Below are 20,643 nucleotides of genomic sequence, written 5' to 3'. Positions count from 1 at the left end.
TATTATTATGCATGTGAGGAATTTCGGGGAAATACTCGCCGGTGTTACGACGTAAAAAATATAAAAAAAAAAGGGTAAATTAGAAACGCAAGAATAAAACATAAATCTTCCGTAACCGTAGAAATTGGTTACACGGCTAGAACTCGAGAACAGGTGGATGGTACTGATTCTTTCGTGTTTTGATCTGTCGCTCATTTGTAGATGAACGGGATGTGCATGTTGCCGATAACGCGAAGAAGTACGGTGATGGTTGGTGGTAGTGGTTGCGGTGAGAAAGGTGACAACGCCGATAATAGTAGCTATGATTACGCTGCTGGTGATGGTGTTTACGATAGCGAGAGTAGCGCTGGTAGTGTCGGCACCCCTCGATCGGTTGTTCGCAGTACAGTGACTAGCACCGATGACAATTCCAACGGTTCTAACGCAACTTCTCGCAAATCCCAAACGATAGAGCCACGTCAGAATCGTGCTCAAGGCATCCGAAAGCTCCAGAAGTGTCTGAGTACAACTACCAGCCATTATGAACTGGATTCTTCGTCGTTGAACAACTTTCCAACGACATCGTTGTTCTCTAGCCACCGTACCGGCGAGATACGAAGCTATTCGTCGACCACTCCGCAACCTTCTTTGAACTACCAGAATATCCTCTCCAACACCAGACAGTATAACAGCTTTGGTAGTATCACTAAACAAATTAATACCTTTTACTACTACCTACGATTACTATTAAATAACTTAACCGTAGATCCTCGACCACCATTTATTTTCCTGTGTTACTGAATGACATATCAGTCTAATCTCTATTCTCTAAACGCTTTTTTCTTCGTCTCGCTCTTGGTTTCATTTCATTCTCAACTAGAGCCATTCTCTTCTAACCGATAGATTCGCTGCGATCAATGGAGACCTCTTTAACAGTGTATTAATTTTTCTTTTTTTTTTATCATAGAATCGAGTCTTGGATTAGTTGATTTATGTTCATATTATTTGCTTCTTTTTTCACCCTTATCTGTTGTTTTCAAGATTGATCTTTGCTGTCATGTCCTCTTCCGCCTATGTCTGATAGACAAATACTGTCTGGTCTTTGCTGATTTCAGTGTGGATACGCGACACTTCGGCGGACTTAACTATTCTGCATCGTATTCTTTTGTTTACTTCGCTCTTGATCAAACCACTCTCTCTCTCTTTCTTTCTCTCTCTCTCTCTCTCGATGAACACGAAATGGCACATCATTGAACTTGCGTGATCTCTAATTTCTCACTTTGCACCCTTTTATGACAAAATACTCTTCCGCGTTCTATCCAGTTTTCCATCTGTCTGCCTCATTTTTTCAGTTGGCTTCTTTCCTCTAATAGATGTGGCCTAATGATACACTACAATTAATCTTTCTTCTCTTGCTCGGTGTACGGTAACGCGAGACGCGAAATGCACGAGATTTTAATTGAAAAAAAGAGAAAGCGAATTTTTTTTTTTTTTTATTTCTTCAAAATCTATAATCTGTTTAGATTTTTATTAAAATCTTCTGTATAACCGCGCGCGATTACTCGTATACCGAGTATGGAAGACTTTTAGAGAGTTCAGGGATGTTGGTGAATGCCTTTTTTTAAATACAAACTGCATAATCTTGCTACTGAAAGTTTCATTTCTTATAGAGTGTGAACTGTCTATGTTTATTTCGAATCCGTATGTTTTGAGTTCTCAAGGCAGAGGATTATGTTTCGAGCTTTGAAACGCCATTCAGGGCGTGGAATTCTGTCAAACGTGCATTTAATTATCTATGAACGATATTTCGGTACTAGCAGTCGACCGTAAGAATACACTTAATTTTAATGATCGTGTTACGCTTGAAACGAACGACGGTACTAATATAGAATTCACGAAAGAATATGGAATAGGACATATTCTTGAATTCTTTTCAATACCTACTAAATGTTACAATAAATGTTATTTGTATGTAGTTTTGCTGAGAAAAAAATAGAGAATTCACGTACGTGACTTTTGTTCAGTATTAATAACATAATACATGGTGTCCACGATGATGTTCCAAATAAAAAAAGCTACTATGTCCTTCATTTCGATTCGATGAAAGAATAGTTATCTACACACCCGATCAACTTGATGAATGTTGCAACGAATGAAAGATGTTACTCTGTGAACTGTCCTGTCAAGAGAGATACTAGTCGTGATAGATGTTGTTGTTGCTGTCGCTGTTATTATTATTATTATTGTTGTTGTGATCGCTAGTTCTTGTCATTGATGTGTCACTATTTGATACACGTACGTTTTTGTTTCTTTTTATTACCTTGCTGACCGAGATCTCTTATTAGCGAGTCACGTTAACAAGAGAACGTTCAAAGTGTCAGGGGTTGTACTTTGACGATTATACATGTTGCATGCCCGCCAGAAATTCATCGGTGAATGCCGTGTGTTTGGTATTTAATTTTCTATTTGTTTTCGGATAATGCTGGTCGGGTAGACAAATACGACAGCTCGTTTCAACGGTCAAGAAGCTCTAGCATGTCGTCGCTCGAGAATATCACCACGGAGACCATCAGCTGCCTTACCTTCGCAGATTCTTATACGAGGAAAAGTGGTAAGATTTTTCGTTGATGTTCTTTAGAAATTAAACGATCAACATTGTTCTTATTGATTTTTAATTAGATACCGTACCTGTGCCAACATTGTGGATCGGCACGTCTCTGGGGTCTATACAAACGGTGATATTTAATACACCACCGCGAGGGGAACGACATGCTCATCCGGTTGTTGTTTCAACGTGCAGTAAGTGAAACTTACTGTAGTTATTAATAATACAAATTTAATTTAATGAAGTAATTCGACGGGAAGAAAATTCTGCTTTGAGATTTTAAAAGATTAGTTTTCAGTGTTTAATGGAAAGCTTTATATTTTACAGATGGATCTACTTTCAAGCTGAAAGGATGTATCCTGTCGATATCTTTTCTGGATTGTAACGGTGCCCTAATTCCTTACTCCTTCGAGTCATGGAGAGATGACAGTGTGGAGAACAAAGATCGCAACAGTATGTTTCCTTTCTTAGTAAAATCACAATTAAAAATGTAGAATTTAATATTGAAAAGTAATTCGAATTTGCCACTGCGTAGACGATTTTTATTACAAATATTACCTATTCGAAAAATAATCCTACTGTTTTCTGTTATAGAGAGTCAAGGTAAATGTACAAACAGCCGGATGTCGCCGTCAATGAACGCACAAGTAATTACAGGAGACGGTTTCGAGGATCGTCAGTTCGTTGTATTAGTATCCGAAAAACAAGCGAGGGTTGTTGCTCTTCCATCGCAGAATTGCTTGTACAGGCAACAGCTGGCTGAGACCCATATCGTGATCAAAGCAGAAATTACCACTTTGAAAGGTGTGTATTTTCGATACCTTCTTAACTAACATTTTTTTTTAACGTAACAGATCAATAGCTGGTGATCTTAAATAAATGTCGATAGTAAAAGAGGATAATGAAATTACTTTATTTTTGTAATTCGATGAAAATTTGCCATTGTCTAAGTGTATGGTAATTTGAATAAGGAAAAAGAAGTGTATTTTATTTTTCAGATAACGTTTGTCTGGTATGCTATATTTCGAATGGACACATAGCGACGTACAGTTTACCAAGCCTGAGGTCACTGATAGACGTCGATTTCCTACCTCTGATAGATTTGAGGTAAGAAGAATAAGTCTTATCTTCAATTAGCTTCACGACAAACTAATTATTATAATTGCACAGAAATATTTCGATGCACTATGTTCTATTACACCACTATAACATTTTATACATTACTAAAAATATCGTGAAAATCAGTTCATATAAACAAAATGTCCGTTATTTTGATTGAAATTTTAATCAACTATTGTTGAATTATATTAATGATATAAAATATAGATTTTGAGTTGCACATTGTAATTTTTGATGAGAAACTAAAAATCTTCGGATCTATATTTTGTTAGAAATATAAAGATATTTTCTAACAAATGTTTTAAATATTTTCCGAAATTATTGTCAATCATCTGCAATGATTTACTATACTACAAAAGTATCATTTAATACTAAAAATATATTTATTTCCATCAGCAGATGTATTATATTAATTGCACTAATATACCAGTTAAGCTAATTTTGTAGCATACATTGGCATGTGTTTTAATATATTGGTATAATAATTAGTATTTAAATTTCAACTTTTTGAATATCTTTATAAAACATTTTGCATATTTAATTACATTATTAATAGTTATTTACAATACCAATTAAAGTAAGTAGGCTTACTCAAGGAAAATGGCGACGTCCTAAGCAGTCGACCTTTCCATTAGAGCTCATTAGGGCCTAATAATTAGACGTTGTGCGGGAGGATTTATATTCCTCTAAAATTTATAATATTTAATTTTCTAAATCAATTTTAACATTAATAGCGTCAGAATTCAGATTATGAGAATTCCTGTTTCCTAATTTCCGCCATTTTCCCTAAGGAAGCTTACTTTGCTCGATACTGTACTGTTGTTAAATTTCTGAAACTTGCATTTGAGTTCCAATGTAAAACCACTAATCAACGTTATATTGATTAATTGTAATATTAATCGTTATGGGTAAATATTTGAAAGTTATTACTTTTGAAAATGTTCGAGTTGAAGTTCTTAATTACTATCATAATTAATTACTATTTTACAATTCAGTTGACAACATTTCTATGAATATAGAATATTGAATGATGTTACTTATTATTACTGAAACGATAACGAGCAATATCTTAACATCTGCAGCATGTAATTTCATCTTTCTTACAAGTAACGTGCATTCGTTAACCCTTAATACACTTATAGCATGTTATATGTAGTACTCTTTATATGAGCACTTTTACTGCACTGTTTCTTCTATACATGTTATATAGTATGCTATATTAAATTGACGGTTTCTCTTTTTGAAAAATTAATACTAAATTTGCATCTTTCTGCGATTTGCGATTTCTATTTTTCTTTCTATTGTTAATTCTAATAGCATTCCATTATACACAGGATATAAAACTGACGGTACAAATGAAAAATTTGAAATTCTACATGCAAATATTTATTGAAAATCTACGATAAAATTTTGTTTGCACGAGTTTTAAGTTTTTGAGAGACATCTTGATACTGTTTTAGAAATTAGTTTTAGTATTTCCATCTATTTGGTCAGTATTTTTATCAATTTATGAACAGTATTAAATAAAAATATTTGATTTCATTCTGTGCCTGTTTTGTCTATTTTTAATCATTAGAAAGTCACTTATAATTTAAATTCAATTTTTTAATATTTTTAACACATAATGCAAATTTATGGAATCTTGAATTAGAATTTTGCTAATCAGAGTATAAGTACATTCACGCTTCATCATTATATTTTTTTCAATTAAAAAATATTTTCTTTACTAGTTGTATCCGCAATATTATTCAGTACATAATCTCGAGGTACATCGCCTTGTTAACAAATTTGATCAAATTCGGATCGTAGAAACTTATTTAAACATGAAAAGATTTGATGTTTTAAGGGTTAATGCTCATTACGCAAACTAAGAAATACGAAAAAAAGAAAAGAAAACTCTTTTTACTCGTGTATGGCTTAACGCTCACTTTTCTCCTGTCTCTGTAATCTCTAACAGTTTTCAGACTACAAAACATGGCATTGTAGACCCCATGTTGTCCATATGGGGTCATCAACTCTTTGTTAATGGCGATACCGAGCAGTAAGTGAGATCTATAAAGTACACCTCTCACAATTGTATTTTATACGATACATGCAATGCCTTCTCTACGTACATTTTAATTTCTTTCCAATAATAAATATATATCATTTCATTCCTCTCCTTGATCTTGTTATTAATTTCATAAAAGATATTTTAAAACCTCATTCAATCATTTGCTTTTACTTTATTATTACGCTTGTATACGCAAGTGCACATTCCTTAAATTTTAGTATTTTTCTCCTATTATACGTTTACACTTTCATGCAGATACTGCGAAGTAAGCATATATTGTAATAACATTTGTCGTATATTTTTTACAGAATTGCAAAGACACTTTGCTTCAGCAATAAAGGCCACGGCCTGTATCTTTCATCTCCCACTGAGATTCAAAAGTTTTCCGTGTCCAGTGAATTCTGGTGAGTTGTACCGCGTTTTTTATTTAGATATCATCATCGTAGAAACTTCTTGTTTATTAAATTTACTATATAATATTTAATTATTATTTTAATCGAACAAAGGAGGAAATCTACTGTCGCGTAAATTAAATGCATTTTATGAATAATTCATTCAATGTTTGAATTATCTATTTTAATTATATTTCCAGTGGAGAATTAACCGAAATGATGGGAGACCTGTTTATTGGCCACGATATGCCTGAACCACCCAAGGAAAGTTTCTTTAAGGGACTTTTTGGCGGAGGATCGCGAAGTCTCGACCGAGAAGAACTATGTAAGCCATTTTGTAAACATTAAAATCTCTTCACTTAAAATATGAACAGTAACAACCTGTTCAATCCAGGGTCAATCGTGATACAAACTTACAAAACATATGTATTAGTAGGAAGCCTTTCCGCCACCGAGCTACATCTGGCAGTAGTATAAGTCCGTGATTAAGCAGGCGTACTCGAACGCCCATGCGTACAATTTCTTGACCATACCTATTATATTATGTAGAATGTCTTCAAAGGATTGCATACGATAAAAAGATCTTATTAATAGGCGATCGAGCAAATTTGCCATAAAACTAAACATTGTATATTTGTATATTTCAGTCGGCGAGTCAAGTGGTCGAGCGTCTCGTACAATAGCGAAGCACATACCAGGTCCAAACGCCGGAGCGGAAGGTATTCGCGAACGCGTGACAACCGCTACAGGTGAAGTGAACATGGCCCATCAAATGGTCATGGAGCGAGGCGAGAAGCTTTCTCAATTGGAAGATCGAACGGCGCGTATGATGACCGAGGCAGAAGGCTTCTCGCAGTCTGCTCATGGATTAATGCTCAAGTACAAAGACAAGAAATGGTATCAGCTATGAGAACATCCCTGGAAATTTATCCATCTCTACTGTAATTTAGCGTTCACATTTCACCCGTGAGTTCTATCGTACTAACCGATACGGAGAAGAGTCAAAAAATTGTATCGCGAACTTTACACGCACACACAGGAAACATGTTACACGAGGAAAAAAAAAAAAAAAGAGGAAAGAGTGAGAGCTATGTTTGTTTGTGTACGTATGCGTCTTTGAATAATAATAGGGGAGATAAACTTTTACAAGCAGGTAATACACACGCACATCTTTGAACAAATTGAAGAAAAAGAAAAAAAATATATATGGAAGAAAAACTGTAGGAAAAATTCGTAAATATACACGTATATAAACACGAGTAAGATTAAGTACGCGCGATTTCTCAAACTGTAATAACAAACTTCTATTATAAACGGATAAAAAAGAAACAAAAAAAAAAAAAAAACGACAAATGCTGCAATTGAAGTTCAATGAATTATGTTAGCAGACCTATAGTTGTATAAGATTTAAAGGAAGCAAAAGTTCTTAGGCAACAATAGAATCATTCAATTACAGTGTGAGTCAATACATGAAAACTATGTGTAAACAATTTGCCTTTTAATCGACGTTGCTCGTTAATCCATTCGGAAATGATGCAATGTTTGTCGATAGAAGGCCGGGGAAACGTTGTTCCGAATGTATTGACAATAACCGAGACCGATAGCGCACCGAATAAACGTCGGATACACAGTATAATATATAATTTATCCACGATAAGGGACTCGTCGAGCTCTTTATTATCCCGTCGTCGATGAACTGTATATTCGTTGTTATTAATTGTAGTTAACGCTAGACAATGCTATGTATATAAAGGAACACATGCAGTAGGAAATATTATACGTTGACAAAAGAGCTGTTTGTATAATATAACCTGTTGTAAGTTACGCTACTTCAGAGCCGTTGATGAATTCAATTGAATTCATGGCATTACGTATATTGTTAATTAATTCATATGAATTTATCATCTGCCTGAATCATCGTACTGCTTCCATAGCAATAACTGTATAGTTGATGTTAATGGTACTAATCCACCTGAGTTAAACAACACTATATTAAATGACGTGTCCTGCAGAGATTTAGATTGCGAATCTCGTCTCGAATTATGAGTTTCCTTGGACAATATAACGTAAATAATATTTTAACCACCGTCACACCCTTTCTGTCCCGAGAAAATATATTGTAATAGAAGATGAAAGATATAAATGAAGTTCCAACTGTGGATTCACGTTTAATCGTTTTCGATTGAGAAACCTACTGAATAAACAAAACATTGAAGTGAATAATTTTAAAGTGAAACAGAAAAGCGTCTTGCTATTCGATAAGAAATAAAAAGAGTATATATATATATATATATACACAAACACGGTATACATACTGTGTATTATAAAAGTATAATAACATAGAAAATGTTCTTCGAACGAACAAGTTGTTTACCGCTCTAACAATAGTATAGTAGTTGAATGTACGATAGTTGCAGCGACAAAGAAACTATGCAGAAAGATACATTACTATCTAAGTGTTTGATAATATAACATATTCTAACACTTGTTGTATAAAAAAAAAAATATACCGTTTAGGTGATTCTGAATTGTTTATCATATCAGAGGGGTTGGGACGTGTTTGAAAGTAATTGATTGCAAGACACGAAAAGAGGGGATATTCCTTTTTGTTCAGCTTCTCCCGAATGAGAGATCAACATGTGAGAAAGTTGTACTTTCAATCGAATTATTTTCATACACTGTACAAATTAATCAGATGGTTCATTGTTTCCACTGATCAATTACCAAGGTACAAAAGATGAAGTTGTTGTCGCTTATTTCGAGAAATGGAGCTCTGCTGTATCAGAATGTCTGCTGTAATTGTTTTTATAAACTCATACATCGTTACAGCTATTCGAAAAGCAAGAGTAAAAAAAAAAAAAACAAAAAACAAAACAGGTTTTGCTGTATCCTTCGTTATCGAGTATTATTCATTGTCTATTCTGTCTAACGCTATTTTGACGCTGTGGCCTGAATCTGTAAATCTACTATTGTACATGAAATTTTGTCCTTAGATGCAGCGAATCTAATCTAATACTCTCGATTTATACTATTACTAATCTAGTACAATTCTTATTTTTCAAGAGATCTAATACCACGTTATTGTAAAACTACTGCCTCGAGGACAGATGTATCTTGGCTCCGATTAATAAATGAGTTTCAACTGAGCTCGAGCTTTTCGATGAATTTTATCCCATAAAATATAAATTATTTTGTTGAATGGCCAATAGGATTAATATTTCATTAATATTTAATATTTCTGGAGCCCAGGAAGGAGTGACAAAATAGAAATTTTACTATTTTGGCCCTACACCTAGATTCACATTCTTCTATGTTTATTCCGTATGTCTTTTACGGTAATATGCCACTACGTTTCGTTTATTTTAAGAAGGTAAAGTAATTTTCTGTTTTATTATCTACCATCAAATGGTATTGAGAGTACCATTCTTTTTAGCGCGCATTGATAAAATGTGTGGCCATTCTTTTCTTGGGATTCCTGGGGATCCTAGTTTTCTTTTTAAATCATACAATTTATTATTTATAAGTAAGACTGCTATAATGATAGTGTCCTTTTCCTAGTATTTTAATTACAATTATTGTTATTTGATTGTCTATCTATTGCAATCTATATTTTACATCTATAATTTATTTCTAATAATATAAAAAATTTTAATAATTTCTAATTTATTTTTATTTCACATCGCGTTCTGTCATGATAAAAATGTTACTTAATTTGCCTCTCATTAATTACGTTTCATAACAGCACAAATATGATACAATAATTATGGGTGATGTTTTATAACCGTAAGAAAATTATTTATATATTCAATATCAGGAGTTAAATAATATAGCTGAGAAAAGGTACATATATGTGGTCAATCTCTCAAAAGTAGGCTACGAATACGGATCACGATTATACAATATACACTTGCAAATGGTAAAGTTACTTTCACCTTTTTTAATTGCATTAAAAAAAAGGAAAGTGGTATCTGACGAAATAGCAAGGACACAATAATTTGGACCAAAATTTGGGAAAACCACGTCTACTCAGTTCAACGCGTTGCCTATTATAAGGGCCATCGATAACCGGCGCTTCAAATTTTCTATAATTAAATGATTAATTAAAACAAATTTTAAGCATCTCACCTAGATTCCTATTTTTCAAAAATAAATGTATGTATCAAGAGTTAAATGAACTCCAATTAGGAAAATTAGATTGCTGGTATGATTAAGAAGTAAAAAATGGCGCTATCCTATAAGACAACATCCTTCCACATCTAATGGGAAACGTAACAGGAGTACACATGGTCAAGTTGCATAATGAATGTTAATTTTTTACGCAACAACATTTGATTCTATCCTTTGGCACTTTACCGTATCGTTTCCAATTACGACATCTAATTATAAACGTTTAATTATCCTCGTCATATGAAACGTTCTATGTATATCATTATACCTACTTATGCCATTCTTTATCATGAAATTTATCAAATAAAAACAAGGCATTAATTATAGAGTATTTCCTGTCAAATGTACTAAAAAATTTTATGTCCTGCCCAAATTTATTTTACCTGCCCATTTTCGAAGAAAATCTTTCTGGTTACCGTCATTCATGTAACACAATGTATCAAATATTGACATTTCGTTTTGTTCAATTATTCTACTACCAATTATTCTTTTGACGTCATTTTTTAGGGAATGTACGTAGAAAATATACAAACTGAATATCTGGGTATTTTCAAATGACTAACATTGCTCAGTCTGTAGTTGTGAATTAATTATAGAGATATACATTTTGATTTATTTAAAAAAATCTACTATCTCATATAGGGTATCAACAATCTAACATGAAAACTGTAATTTATTAATTTTAGCCCCATTTCATATTTTAAATATTTGCAAAAATTCATAAAATTCCAAAAGGGCCCCAATCATCCCTCGTACATCATAAAATGGTGTCTGAAAAGAAATCATCAGTGAGAATGTTAATGTCTGACTCAAAATATAACATTGACTTCTCCATCGCGAACGACAGAGAAACTGTCAGCAGATTATTTCTTAGTCAGCAAAATCGACTGTCCGGTCATTCATTTTGCGAAAGAGAATCCTACAAAAAAAGGAAGAAAAAAAAAACGAACAGACAAGGTTCGATGCGCGTATGTGGACAGTCCTCAACACGTACGTTTTACCTGGTGTCCCTACCACCACTTTCTTTGGTCAGTTGGTGGGTACCGTGTTCTCGTTACCGTGGTCCACGCTGCACCGCTGTTCCACTATCTCCTCATTCACTTCGCGATTCGACAAGATCGAAGAACACGCGGATACCTGAACTCACCTTCAATTCTTCAGTAAACGGTCCGCTCGGCCGTAACCCTTATTCGTTAGTGCGCGGACTTCGATCAACACCATTTTAAGTAATCCAACATTCTACAGAATTTTGCAATGCGAAAGTGACAAACTTACTTCGTAAAACATCCATACGAGACACTAGTGGCCATTGTTTCATTTTACTTAAATTATTTATAAAAATAGTGTACGAGGGTATAAGTCAGGAAAAGTAGGAAGATAATGAAATTTCCAGAAAGTTACAAATTTTTGTAGAAAAATTGAAAATTTTTATATTGAAAAATTCATTTTTACCTAGAAGATACATTTTTACTTGGATAACTTTTTTTTTCTTTTGAATTAATGGTTCACCCTATTAGGTGATAAGGATCATTCATAATTGTATACTGTATAGAATTTAAAAAAGTAGGAAAAATCTAGGGGTTAAATATAAAGCAAGTAGTGCGGTGATTACCGGTTGACGAAGAACCTGACAGCTGACAGTAACGTGATAATCTCAGTTGGAACACGAAGAGGACGTGGAACCGTTGAAGAGGAAAGACCACCGTGGGATATTGTGATTAAGGAAAACGAGGATCGTAGTTCGAATAAAGTATCACTCAAGAAAACTTAGTGCGTGTAGCACCTTGGTGATAGAGAAACTTGCCTGGCATGCTTTTCTTTCTTCTATCCACTCACCTCCACGAAACTGTTTGTGTTACATAAAGACGGATTTTACTGGCCAGTTAATGAACCCGGTTGTGCGAGCATGTAGGGGACGTCTGTCGGCGATCTTACGTAAGTAAATATGAATTCTTATCTGAAAGTAGCGAAGAATGTGGACATTACGCAGGATCTAACAGAGAATACGATCGTAAGCGTAATATCTGACTCCTTCGGTGATGCTTGCTCTTATTACATTCTTAAGAAAAATATTCAATGTTCTTTGTAGACGACATGAATTCGCGGACTCAATTAATATTAGGTATTATTTGTACTAATAGCAATGTTAGTATTAATCATATTAATATTGATTGGGATACGACTCAATTAATATCAGAATTGAACATTATTTCAAATAATCTTTTGATACAAATTTGGACTAAAACGAAGATATTCAAGAATAAGGGATAAATCATTTGTTCGAATAAATTTTTACCTCGAATAATTAAAAATTCAATTGGTTATTTGAAAATAACAGAAAAAATTCAAACTTTATTTCAAATAAAAACGTCTTTAAATTGGAAATTATTCGAGATTTTTATTCAAAGATCTATAAATAAATTTTCATTTATAGAAAATTTATTTCTGATTTTTTAACGTTTTCATTTTATTATATGGCGTTAAATTAATTATTACAATATTAACTGATATTAATATTGCAAGTATATTGTTCTGGACCATGCGGGAATCCGTTACGTCCGCAGCAATCATGTTAACACGTTCCTCCCGGCTTCGGTACATTTACTGATAACTATAGTGATAGAAGTGCACCTGTTACCCCCGATTCGAACATGTTAAGGGTAGAAATGATTTAAGTTTGGGTACTCTATAGAGTTAAGTTATTAGCAAAACGCTCTAATACTTGTCAAATTCACTGCAATTCAATAATACTGTCAGTTCAATAATAATTTCTTTTTCTTCGGAAAATTTTCAACTATTTCAATAAAAGCAGCTATAAATAATTTGCAACTTTTATGAGAACCTCATCAAAGTTGTAAAATCTATGTTTCATAATTAAATAGAAAGTAAAAATTTCTTCTTTTTTTTTTAAGTTCTGTAGACAGTTTATCAGCGTTAGAGAGATAAGAAAATTTCCATTATTTTTAGTTCAATTTATCATTTTTTATAATTGTGATTTTTTCATTTTGAATTCACTAAATAAAATTTGCAATAAATATTGCCCAACTTTCCATTTGTAAATGTTCCGGCTACTCACAAACGTTTCTTGATTACTTTCAACAATTTCTTCTTCCGGATTTATGTTATTTTAACTGAAAATTAAAACAATGGTTTCGAAACCGGTACTTCATTTTTCTTTCATTACATTCATTAAATATCCGGATACATCTAAAGAAAATTTGATTAATTTTTTATTAAATCAGTATTGTTGCTAAGAAATGTACTTAGTTTTACAAAAATAGTATAATTAAATTATTTCTCAACGAGAATTTATAAAAATTTCAAAATTTTCAGAGTATAACAAAAGAAATTAAAAATATTTGTTCAGAAAGTTTATCTTTTCACACAGATTCCATGAAATATTTAATAATTATAAAATTTACCTTTTTTTTTAAATAAGAAACAATTGCTTTTGTTTTATTACAGTCACTTAAGCATACTTACTTTTACATTTATCTCTTTACGATTAAAACATTTCTCATTAAAATTTTAATTAAAAAGAAAAATGAAATTTTGGCCCGAGTTCGTGATACATCGCGTTAGATGCAACAGGTCGCGGCATAATGACCTTTCACCTTACCAACTACCGTAAAGTTCAAGTAAAATTTCTTTCTGTTACCGAGGTGTGTAACTTTATTTCTAGGATGGTGTTAAACTGTATTTTTACGAACGTAGATAAAATGTGTTAATTCGAATAACAACGCTTTGGAATTTGTTAGATCATCATTAACGTGGCGCAAGCTCAAGGAATAGCTGAATCATATATTTCGAACGTATAAATCGTCGCGAAAAGATATAGGCTTAGATAAGTTATTAAAACAAAATGTATTTGAATATTTCACATTCGAGCTTACGTTTTATATCGTTTTTATAAATGCAATCTATAATTATATTTTGTGTAAAACGGTAAAACATCAGGGGTGTAACATGAACTCTGACATTGTCCTATTCATTTTGTATTGATAGAATGATCATTTTCAAAATTTCAGGTAAATTATGTTATAATTTCTTTCTTATAATTATAATGCATTATAAAAATTTCTTATTGAATCAGAAACAAGAGTTAAAATTATTATACTTTTTTAACATTGACCTTATAGAACAATTATGGAAGTAAACTTTTCCTTGCGATTGTCCCCTCAGAGGACAAGCTTGACGCTGTAATTACACGGTACGTTAAGTTGAAATGTTGAAACTATTATTTAATATTTAGGGCAAGTTCAATTGTCTAGCAGTGATCAATCATTGCAGGACGATCGAATAATATTAGTCATTGTTGAACTACAATTAATGAATTTAAGGGGCTTATTTAAAAGATTCAAAGTTTCTACATTTCTATTATTAAAAATCTTTTATACTAATTCTACTAAAAATGATATGACTTATAATTCCTTATTTTTGAATTCTACGAAAAAATAGTTACGAAATTCTAAAATTTCAAAATTTCTAAGCCCACTCTAAAAGAAAACCCAAATTACGCCGATATTTTGAGAAAAATGTGAAAGACTTTCATACATGTAGTCGAATTGTCTGGGATAAAACCAATTTGGAAGTAATAAGTGCAATCAAACTGCGTGATTCACTCTGAAACGCGTTTCGCAAAGATATAGCTTTCTCCTTATGAACGCAAAATTTTTTATGTGTCGAAATATGGTCAGCATATTTCAAAAATGGATTAGACAAATGTGGTTATTTTAATTTACGACCGTTTATACAAAAATTTACGAAGTATAGAGTTATTATCATGTGTGACGTGCATCCTTCTTGATGTATCATTATGAAAATTCTGATACTTAAACGAAGGTCTCACGATACTGAACATATAGGTGAAAAGTGTCTTTGAGAAAACGATTTCCGGATATCTCGATGTAGTTTAACTTGTTGTTAAAACCAGTTGGTATTTCTTTGAACGACCACGAACTTCGCTTCCGACCCGAGGCTTTTTCCACAGCTAATCAAAGAACACAAGGATGAAGGAAATGATGCCATACCAATTCCGTTATTTCAGCTTTCTAATTTTTATTTTCCCTGCTCTGAATTATTTATATCACTGTATTTAACAACGGCATTATTGTTAAATCAAAATTATGCTTACCAAGAAAAGTTACTTTCTTACAATTTGTCTTTATACGTGTATTTTTAAAGCTGATTACACTTGTTAACGATACATAGATTATGTAGAGATAATGTAACCAGAAGGTGTGTAATTGATACTCGTTTTAAGATGGTTATCACTAAATAATTCATTTCAAGTAGAAATTTTTTTTTCCCACTGTCACAAATATTAAATCTTAGGAGATTGAAAATTAAAGTAATTTAAGATATAAATTCAACTAATGACATTGCTATTCAGTTAATTGGTAAGTAATAAGTAGTAATTTTATTAAAGAGCTTTTAATACATATGTATATTTACAAATGAATTTTCTTTTGTCTTTGCAATACGAATTTATAATAATAATAAAATCAAAATTTTTTAATAGAATTTAAAATGAAATAACCACTTACGATTATAAATCAATAATTACATTTAACTAGAATATCTTTTTTTTTAAGTTTTGAGTTTCTTCTTTCAATCAATTAATTTAAATAGCAATGGTACCAATAATTCACATAAATAATGAACGAAAAGTGATTAAGATTATTCTGAGTAGGGGAAGTGTTAAATGAACTCTGCTGGAACGCTAATTACTATGCACCAAGTGTATTATGTAGCTCCGCGCTCTACTAATTCGAGGTAATCGAAATGTGTTTATAAAACGATTGAAATAATTCATTTATCATGAATAATACAATATGCTTTCCATATATTTATAAAAGGAAATCTCGATCTTGGCCAGCATTGCAACGTAGATACAGCGAGAGTCGTGGTATTGAGGATACTTACGAAACGCGTTTGCTTTCTAGAAAAAGACCATTTTGTTTCCTATTGCAAACATACTAGAGATCAAATGAATTGCCCACTGATGAAACGGATCATCGATTATACAAGAATTTCCCAATATAAACGTTTCTGTCAAGGACAGTTCAAGCCAGTGAATTCAAATGTATTTCGACAATTTGATTTATCATTGACGTATATATACGTTCTATCACTATATTCAGTATTAATAGCTGTATTACGTAAAAAGAAATGCTTTTTCCAATTTTTTTATAGTGTTATAAATATTCAATTTTTTTAAGGGATGTTTTCACCCTTAAAACAAAGAAATAATAATTTCGACATTAATTTCTCTTAAATTATATTTCTAGAAAATTTTCAATTTTGTTACATTTTCTAATTGCCTTCAATTTTTCCTTATTGGTTAAAATAAAATAATACAACTATGAAAAAATTGAAAGCAAGGGTTACTTCTAATAATCAATACCCCCTCCTCCTACGTTTATTAATTTTATTAAAGTGAACTTAAACATGTTATTTGAATTTATTAACAGAATATCGATGAGTTCGTACTGCAACATCATCAGGCTCGACTTCTTGTCGCGTGACAATTTTCCACGTGACAAAAACACAAGTAACAGTACCAGCAAATCATTCTGTGAAAATTGCACAACGTTTTTCCTCAGTGTATTCAACTCTTCATAAATGCCGTGAAACTAATCGATTACCATAACGTCACGTTTCTTTTCTGTATACATTATATTGTAATTAAGCATGCAGTTACTACCTAAACATTCGAGTACAAGCTATTACTTAACAGTCTTTTGCTTTTTCCAACTTAAAAATATAATAACTGTGATTTTATTATAACAATAAAAATATGAATATTATACAATTTTCTGTGAATTTATAATGTTCGTATTTTTCAGTTACATATTACATTTTATAATATTTAAGAATTAAAAATCATATTATTTTGTTTTTAAATCACTTTCAATATTTATATCATCAAAATTAAGATTTTAAGAATTCCTGCTTTCATCATTTTCCTTAGGAAAGCTCCATCTGATCGCGAGTGTACAAAAAGATGTCTATAGGATATGAAAAAGTATAAAAATAATGAGTCTGTGGTTTTGAGTAAAAACCGCAAACGGGATAAACACTTTTGTGTTCCTCTTTTCCGTAAACAGGCGGAATTCTTGTTTCAAAGCCTTTCTTTCTTTACATCTAGAATTTTTTACATAACGGCTATATCTTCTGCAAAAATTGATCTCCAGCAAAATATTAGCAATTTGCATATAAAACATCGATTTTGCGAAAACAAGTCAATCGTCTCTTGGTATTAAATCAAATTAATTTATTGCCATTTCTTTGAGGTAGTAATACTCAAAAAAATATAATTCAAGCAAAGCAGATGAATAATTATGTAGATGTAGACAAATAAATTATTGAATAAATATGGTATTTTCCCGTAAATGTTTGTCTTTTTGTTGTCATATTATACTGAAGCTGAAGTTTTTTCATTTTTAAAAGCGTCTCGTGAAATCATTCATACGTCAGTATCAATGTCAATAAATAGAATGATGAATGTTAAGTAACTATTAAAAATGTTCATCATGCACTGATTAACTAGAGTTTTGTTACTTCTTTGACTAGCATCTATGTAGGTCGTAAGTAATGATAAACAGTACAGTGATTAATGAGTATTCAGAACTGGCCATTAGTACAGCTATTAGAATACCTTACAATTGAATTAAAATTGTTCTACAAAGTTTTGCATAAAAAAAAGAATGTCAAAGGATTACGGCTACTTCAACAATAATATAACATGGAACCTATTCAGTTACTTATATTTGCATACTTATACCAGTACACCAGTACACCATATGATTTCACCTCTTTCGGAAATGTCCAAAGATTGTGAAAGCATAATCTGGTTTAAGTTCTGGTTGCAATACAGTAGTAAATGTGCGTTGTATTTGTTTCTATCCCTTCCTTTCAACGACTAAATGGAAAGTCTACAATCACGATTCCCCTTCATAAATACAGGTGGCCTGTGAACTCTATGTCGAACAGTCCATTCGTCCTTGCGGTCATTATATTTCCGCACAGCTGGTTACTAACGGGGACACAATACGATTTCAGTGTATACAATAGCAATGGTTTCGAATGAAAATTTATGATCACTTAGAAATTCTATTCTTTGTTTTTATTTGTTCATTTCTCGAAAGTTATTTATGTGTAGAGATTGTTCCTTTTCCATTTTATTTAAGAATAATTTAAATATACGACTTTCTCTTTATCTTTACTTAAATTTAAATTTCAATGTTTAATTTTAGTTATAGATCACAATTGACACAAACAAAATTAAATGGCACGGCCAGGTGCGGACTGGGATTTAAATTTTTAAGATTAGTGACCTGACGAGTCTTAGAATAGAAGTCTTAATTTTAATTAATTAAGCTCCGCATTCCTACTGGACACCGAAAATTTCCCTCAACTCCCAATTCCGCCCCTGAGGCCCAGGATTTTGGCACGGGGTGCCCTGAATGTTGCTCTATGTATAGAAACGAATGTCAGTGGGAATTGTAAAATATCTAAGTAGAAATGATTTGATATGCACGTATAAACACGTGTATATATGTATACGCATTTGTATGGCAACGCAATGCACGTTTTTAGCTGACATGTTTGGTCATTAAACATTTCCAAAGGCCTTGAAGCAATCTAACGTAACTCTTCTTTAATTTATTGACTTTTGCAAACTGCACCGCAATCTTATGTTACTTATGCAGTATAATATATTCGCGCTTGCCGGTACGAAGTGAAACTGTATTATGGTCAATATAATCAAGTTCAATAATTATTCAATAACAAAAAATCAATTTTCTTTTTTAAAGTTGCGTTCTCACACGTTCAACATCTATTGTGAACGTATTCGAGAGACTAATAACAGAATCACATGTATGATAGAAATGAATAAACTGTTTATTGATAAGGTATTTCTTTGAATTAGTGGAATGAAATGCTTGTGTTTTTTATTCACGTGTTAAAAGATAATTCAAGATAAATAGTGCGATTATAACGTTAATATATATTTGTAGAGTACGAGTTAAGGTGTATGAAAACAAAAGCAAAGAAATTTAGGAGTATAAATAAGAAAATAGTTTTCAAAATAACATTCACGCTATATGGGAGTAATAAAGATGTTAGATTGAAAATTGAAAAGCAGGAATTGAAACCGGTTTAGAGGAAATGTAATTGTACGATGTACGTTTCAGAAGTGTGAGTTGATAAATTAATCCTCATTAATAATAGAAAATAATTCCAAGAGATCAGAATCGTTTATTCGCATAAGGAAGAGATTATATCTTTTGAAATCATAACATGAAGAATTGCAATGTGAAGCACATTTTTATGAAATGAATTATTTGATTTGAAACTAGAAATAAAATCGTATTTAATTATAATTAAGAATAATTAATTAATTTCAGCTACTCTTTTCTATACTTTTTAGTGAATTTTTTATTACAATTGAAGAATGCTCGAAATTTCTACGCATTGAATTAAAACAGTGAGATTGTAGTTGGTTGAATAAATATCGTATGTATGTCAAATTTAAAGTTTCATTAACATTATTGCAGGCATAACAGAATGAGTTGTGACATTGACCGTGTATAATGCGAGCTATTCAGAAGTGAATAAACTTGTGGTGTTATTAACCTCGGTGTCCTGCTTACCTATTGCTGTGGTTAAATCATTCTTACGTGTACTTACAATACATTCTCTCACAATTATTCATCACTTCATTCACTTTGACACCATGTTCAACAATAACTTACAAAGAAAAGAGAACTTGTTTTTCTCAGACTCGTTCAAATTAACATAGAGGCGCACTTTCAATTTTTACTAATTCACTTTTTTATACTTTTATCTTACAATTAGACTATTTCAATTAATATTTGTCATCTAAATACCAATTACAGTGTACATGCATTGTCAATCAATGAATATTTTAATTAAATAATCAAATTGAATTGTGAAATAAACATAATCACGAAGGGTTTAATGATAATAATTACTTCTTACATATAACTTACTTATTGTTAGAATGTAAAATACTAAATAAAATATGCATATAATGACAATTATGTCTCTTATTGAAGATCTGATTTCTGTTTAATAATGTTTGATTAGAAATTTTTAGTGCCAACTTTCATAAGTCAGGGAAATCGCTACGGTGAAATCAATAATTTCGAAATTATACGGAAGACTGCACGAATTCTAATATTTCTATACCCGCTCATATTTGCCTTTTACTTGAAATTTAGGAAGGCTTATTTGCTTTTACATTCGGTACTTTAAATACCATCAAATTATTTGATTTTCAAACTTTCCTTTTGACCTAA

General features: G+C 31.8%; 2 protein-coding genes across 7 annotated transcripts in view; both read left to right on the top strand.

Annotated features, from left to right (window-relative positions):
* The window catches only part of LOC114875662 (syntaxin-binding protein 5), a 39,989-nt gene extending 30,695 nt beyond the window's left edge, over nucleotides 1-9,294 (top strand). For 3 of the 6 annotated variants that reach the window (XM_029186211.2, XM_029186207.2, XM_029186210.2), the window contains 9 exons: nucleotides 2,474-2,590; nucleotides 2,659-2,778; nucleotides 2,912-3,037; nucleotides 3,179-3,388; nucleotides 3,583-3,691; nucleotides 5,661-5,744; nucleotides 6,065-6,160; nucleotides 6,349-6,473; nucleotides 6,796-9,294. In XM_029186211.2, the coding sequence (XP_029042044.1) occupies nucleotides 2,474-2,590; nucleotides 2,659-2,778; nucleotides 2,912-3,037; nucleotides 3,179-3,388; nucleotides 3,583-3,691; nucleotides 5,661-5,744; nucleotides 6,065-6,160; nucleotides 6,349-6,473; nucleotides 6,796-7,058 (1,250 nt within the window). In that variant the 3' untranslated portion in view covers nucleotides 7,059-9,294. Of the gene's footprint in view, nucleotides 1-201; nucleotides 677-2,464; nucleotides 2,591-2,658; nucleotides 2,779-2,911; nucleotides 3,038-3,178; nucleotides 3,389-3,582; nucleotides 3,692-5,660; nucleotides 5,745-6,064; nucleotides 6,161-6,348; nucleotides 6,474-6,795 lie in introns of all 6 variants that reach the window. The other 3 variants (XM_029186209.2, XM_029186206.2, XM_029186208.2) reach the window with 3 other exon arrangements.
* Nucleotides 9,295-11,288: 1,994 nt separating this feature from the next.
* The window catches only part of LOC114875657 (scavenger receptor class B member 1), a 30,255-nt gene continuing 20,900 nt past the window's right edge, over nucleotides 11,289-20,643 (top strand). The window contains exon 1 of the mRNA XM_029186187.2: nucleotides 11,289-12,250. The gene's annotated coding sequence lies outside the window, so the exon portion shown is untranslated. The remainder of the gene's footprint in view (nucleotides 12,251-20,643) is intronic.

This window comes from Osmia bicornis, chromosome 2 (genome assembly GCF_907164935.1).
Source record: "Osmia bicornis bicornis chromosome 2, iOsmBic2.1, whole genome shotgun sequence".
NCBI lineage: Eukaryota > Metazoa > Arthropoda > Insecta > Hymenoptera > Megachilidae > Osmia > Osmia bicornis.
Note: the sequence above shows the minus strand (reverse complement) of the source record. Positions and strands in the feature narration are given on the sequence as shown.